Genomic DNA, 4,140 nt, shown 5'->3' on the forward strand with positions numbered 1-4,140 from the left:
CCCCACAGTGGGGTATAGATAGATAAGTTTATGTTAGTGTTCATTTGCCCTGTTGCGGTCGGTTGCTGCATCAGAGGCAGGATATATGTTATGTAATGTGCCTTTTTGTGGCCTGTTGCCACATTTGGAAGATTACCCCTGTGTGGGAAATGTTTGGCCCCTGCGTGGGCGATTTTGTATGTCACCGAAAATTCAATAAAAAAGATTTTACAAAAAAAAAAGGAAGTTCAATAGCCAGTAGCCAATAGCTTCCCTTGTGTCGTATTTGGTCCGTCGGACTGGCATACAGACGAAAGGTTTTCCCGATAGGAATTGAGTCCGTCGGACAGATTTGAAACATGTTCTATTTCTAGGTCCCTCAGATTTTTTTACGAAAAACGATCGGATTAGCCCACACGCGATCGGATTGTTCGACGGACTGATTCCGTCGGACCTAGTCTGCTGGAAAGTCCGGTCGTGTGTACGCGGCCTTAGTCTTCAAGGGAGCTGATGCCATTCTCTGTGCATTATGTTGTTGTGTGCAGAAATGTGTGACTCAATTTCTTCTTCTTTTTTTTTTAAGGTGTTTATTTTTGCATTTTCAAGGTATACAAAATTCAACATGAAATGCTATAAAATAATGAAATCTGACAGAAGTTGGTAAAATAAAAATTGCTATGAATTTCTTCAACATTTCACACACAGTAAACTCTCACTCACGCATTGGCCCCCACCTCCTTCTAGCCGTATAAAGAAAGGGGGTTTGCAACAAACATCTTGTTTAGGTATCAGGCTAATCTAACACAGAGGGTGCGATGCCAGGTGAGATCATATTTACCCGTGTGTAAGCGATATCCCGCTGGTTGATGATGGTAACAAAGCTCAGTCACCCATGTTCATGTCAGAAACCTACATGATGATGATGATGACTAGGGTTCTCCCTTACTAGTGCAGAGGCTGCCAGCACACACAGAATGCAGTTCAAGCACACTGACACATGAGGGCAGTCTAGGGAATGCCTTTTTGTGATTTATTGCCAGATAATTTAAAGATGGTGTAGGGTAGTTTGGGATACTCCAAGACCGCTAACAGTACCAGAAGGTTATACTTCTCAGTGCAACAGTCCTTCTACTAATTGTGAGGACTTGATTCTTAGGTGAAATCTCAGGGTCAGAGATACTTCCAGGTAAAGCCCCCCCCCCCCCCCCCCCCCCGGCTCTGCCACAGATAGGACCTCCATGTGAATGATAGCTTGAATCATGTTGAATGTTGATGTCAGTGGCAAGAATTACACTCCACTGTTAATGTCAATGGAGGGAATAGTGCCCCAAGGGCTGAAAGAAGGCTGACAAAAGGTGCATTTTGCCCCTGAGCCATAGCATGGAGACCACTGTTCTAGAACTTTCTTGAAGGCAAGGGAGAACAATCAAACTTACAGGCTGTGAAATTCAGAACTGTCAAAATAAATCAACAACTGCTCCACTGATTACAGGGGAGCCAGAAAGAACTTTATTTGCTTTATATCCTTGGATTATTTTGGAGACCAGAAGGTTTTGAAACAGTATGCAATAATATGTGAAATTGTTAAAAAAAAAAAAAGGAAAACATCAGCTGCAGATTGAAAGCAACATCAATGGAGTTATTTACATTTCTAATGGTGCATACGTGAGACAGTTGGATTACCGGACACTTTTATTTCTGTCCTATAGGCCAAAAGAGCGGCCTCCATACTCCTCCTGACCAGTAAAGATGTTGGGTGCCGAATAGTCCTGGAGTCATTGTGAAACCGTTAGTCCAAGAAAATCAAAGTTGGCCTACACACAGGACAATAATTGCTAGAGAAAATCTAAAACAACCTTTCTCGGACAAAAACTAGAATATGTGCGGGTACAGTTGGGGAATTAGGATTTACACAGATCTTATTAGTTGGCAGAATACATCTTCTTAATGCTTTTACTAAACACTTTATCTCTAATGCCATAAATAAGAGGGCTGAGAAGTCTTGGCAAGCACATGAACATCAAAAAATTGATCATAATCACAAAATAATAATAATCTCCTCGGTACATTTCTGAAAATGAAGAAGTTAGAGAGAGCAGACATAGAAAGAGCTGAACTGCATGAAGGATCAAGGTTCTACCAGCCTTGGAGGCCGAAGACTTCCCAGATCCAGTTTTTCGAGCTATCAGCATAACCTTGATGTAGGTGAAGAGAATGACCAGAGACACCAGAATAAAACTTCCAATTAAGGTGGAGAATTGTATGGTGTTTTGGACTGGTAGGACAAGTAATGATTGTTGCCTGCACAGTAGATTCCGGGAGAAAAATTTCACCTCAACAGAGGAAATGAGGACTATAAAATCAGCAACATTGGGAAGCAAACCAACAAACCACATTGCTGCAATAGCAAAATATGACCTCCGGGTTGTACATAACACGATGTGTTTGAGAGGGAAGCAAATAGCCACGTATCGTTCCAGGGCCATGATGGCCAGGTTGTACGGAGTGATTCGAAATGTAGCTGTGGCACAGGTCACCAGAATGTAACAGATGGGCACAGGAATATATAAGAGAAATCCAAAGCCCAAACACAGGAAGAGCCCAAGGCTGAGGTGCACTGTGTCGTTGATGAGCATATGAGCAAAAAGGATGTATCGTGCGTTCTCCCGGACGTGAGGAGTGGTGAAGTAAACCACTAGAAGAACTAAGATGAAGTAGATGAAGAAACAGAAGCAGGAGATGATGAAGAGAAAAAAAATGATTCTTGCATTTTGATATAGTTGATAGTATTGGCTGCTTATGTAGGTGATGTTATTGAAAGTACTGAATACGGTTAGGTTCATCATGAGCGGCTTCTGAAAAAAGTGAAAAAAATGAATGACACTTCATAGCTAGACAGCTAATCTCAATGCAAACCTTTACGCTGACCTTAAAGTGATTGTAAAGTCTTAAAAAAGACAAAAAACAAACAAACATGTTACACTTACCTCCTCTGTGCAGTTGGTTTTGCACAGAGCTGCCCAGTTCCTCCTCTTCTCGGGTCCCTCTTTGCTGCTCCTGGCCCCTCCCTCCTATCGAGTGCCCCCACAGTCAGCAGCTTCTCATGGGGGCACTGGAGCCGAGTCACAGATCCACGTGTCCATTCAGACACGGAGCCCAGACCCGGCCCCGCCCCCTCTCTCCCCTGATTGGCTGATTGACTTTGACAGCTGCGGGAGCCAATGGTGCCGCTGCTGTGTCTCAGCCAATCAGGAGGAGTGTTCCAGACAGCTTAGACATTTGTGGACATCGCTGGAGAGAGAGTAAGTAAATAGGGGGGTGCAGGGGTGGCTGCTATACATAATAAATGCATGAAGATAAAAAAAAAAACTTCTGACTTTACAACTCCTTTAACACTTAGTATCATTAACCTCACATCATTTGAAACTATTACTAGTGTATTACATGCTGTTCATAATCATTATGGGATTCATTTTCTGTATTATGCAAAAAATCTTGATCCTGCTGTTCTATATCCCCTCTTTCTATCCATGTCCCCACTGCAGTTGGGGATTTTGCAGAGCAGCGTTGGCAGCTCTGCACATGCTCAAATTTCAGTGTATCTTCTACTCTGAGCATTTCCTCCCTATCACATCTGAGCAGCCAAGTGGGTGGGTGGGTGTATATATATAGTGTAAAATTACAGCCACTCCCTCCTCCTATTCCATGCCCACTAACCAGCTAAACACAATGGGGGTGGGATATTACATCTTGATTGATGGAGGCTTCACCTCCCTTTTATTCTAAAACACAGGCTGGAGGGTCGGGCCACAACCTGTGACCGGCAGAAATCCGCCCACACCATGTTAATGATGAAAATAATAAAGATTTGATTTCAAGTATATATTTGTATGATCATAATTCAGTACTACTCCCATTGGACCCTCTCCCCCTCGCAGTATCACAACTTAGGGTGGATGCAAAGATTAAATACCTATGGGTAGTTATTTCTGCCCAACCTAAGGAATATAACTCTAAAAATTTGCTACCATTACTTCAGAAATTCAGATCTCAAAATGAAGTCTGGTGTAAGCTGCCACTTTCTGTGTCTGGTCGTACCAATCTCTTGAAAATGATATGGATATATATTTATTGTATCATTACTATTATCATTATTATTGT

The 4,140-nt window shown here is 42.4% G+C and overlaps 1 protein-coding gene across 1 annotated transcript; it reads right to left on the reverse strand.

The window, feature by feature from the left end:
* Window positions 1-1,235: 1,235 nt before the first annotated feature.
* LOC143926910 (odorant receptor 131-2-like) lies at window positions 1,236-2,827 on the reverse strand. The gene has a single exon (XM_077450946.1). It carries the CDS (start codon window positions 2,823-2,825, stop codon window positions 1,902-1,904), a length of 924 nt encoding a protein of 307 aa, XP_077307072.1. The 5' UTR covers window positions 2,826-2,827; the 3' UTR covers window positions 1,236-1,901.
* Between the last annotated feature and the right edge of the window lie 1,313 nt (window positions 2,828-4,140).

This window comes from Lithobates pipiens, unplaced genomic scaffold (genome assembly GCF_037356315.1).
Source record: "Lithobates pipiens isolate NorthernLeopardFrog02 unplaced genomic scaffold, aLitPip1_a1.2 Scaffold_23, whole genome shotgun sequence".
Taxonomy (NCBI): domain Eukaryota; kingdom Metazoa; phylum Chordata; class Amphibia; order Anura; family Ranidae; genus Lithobates; species Lithobates pipiens.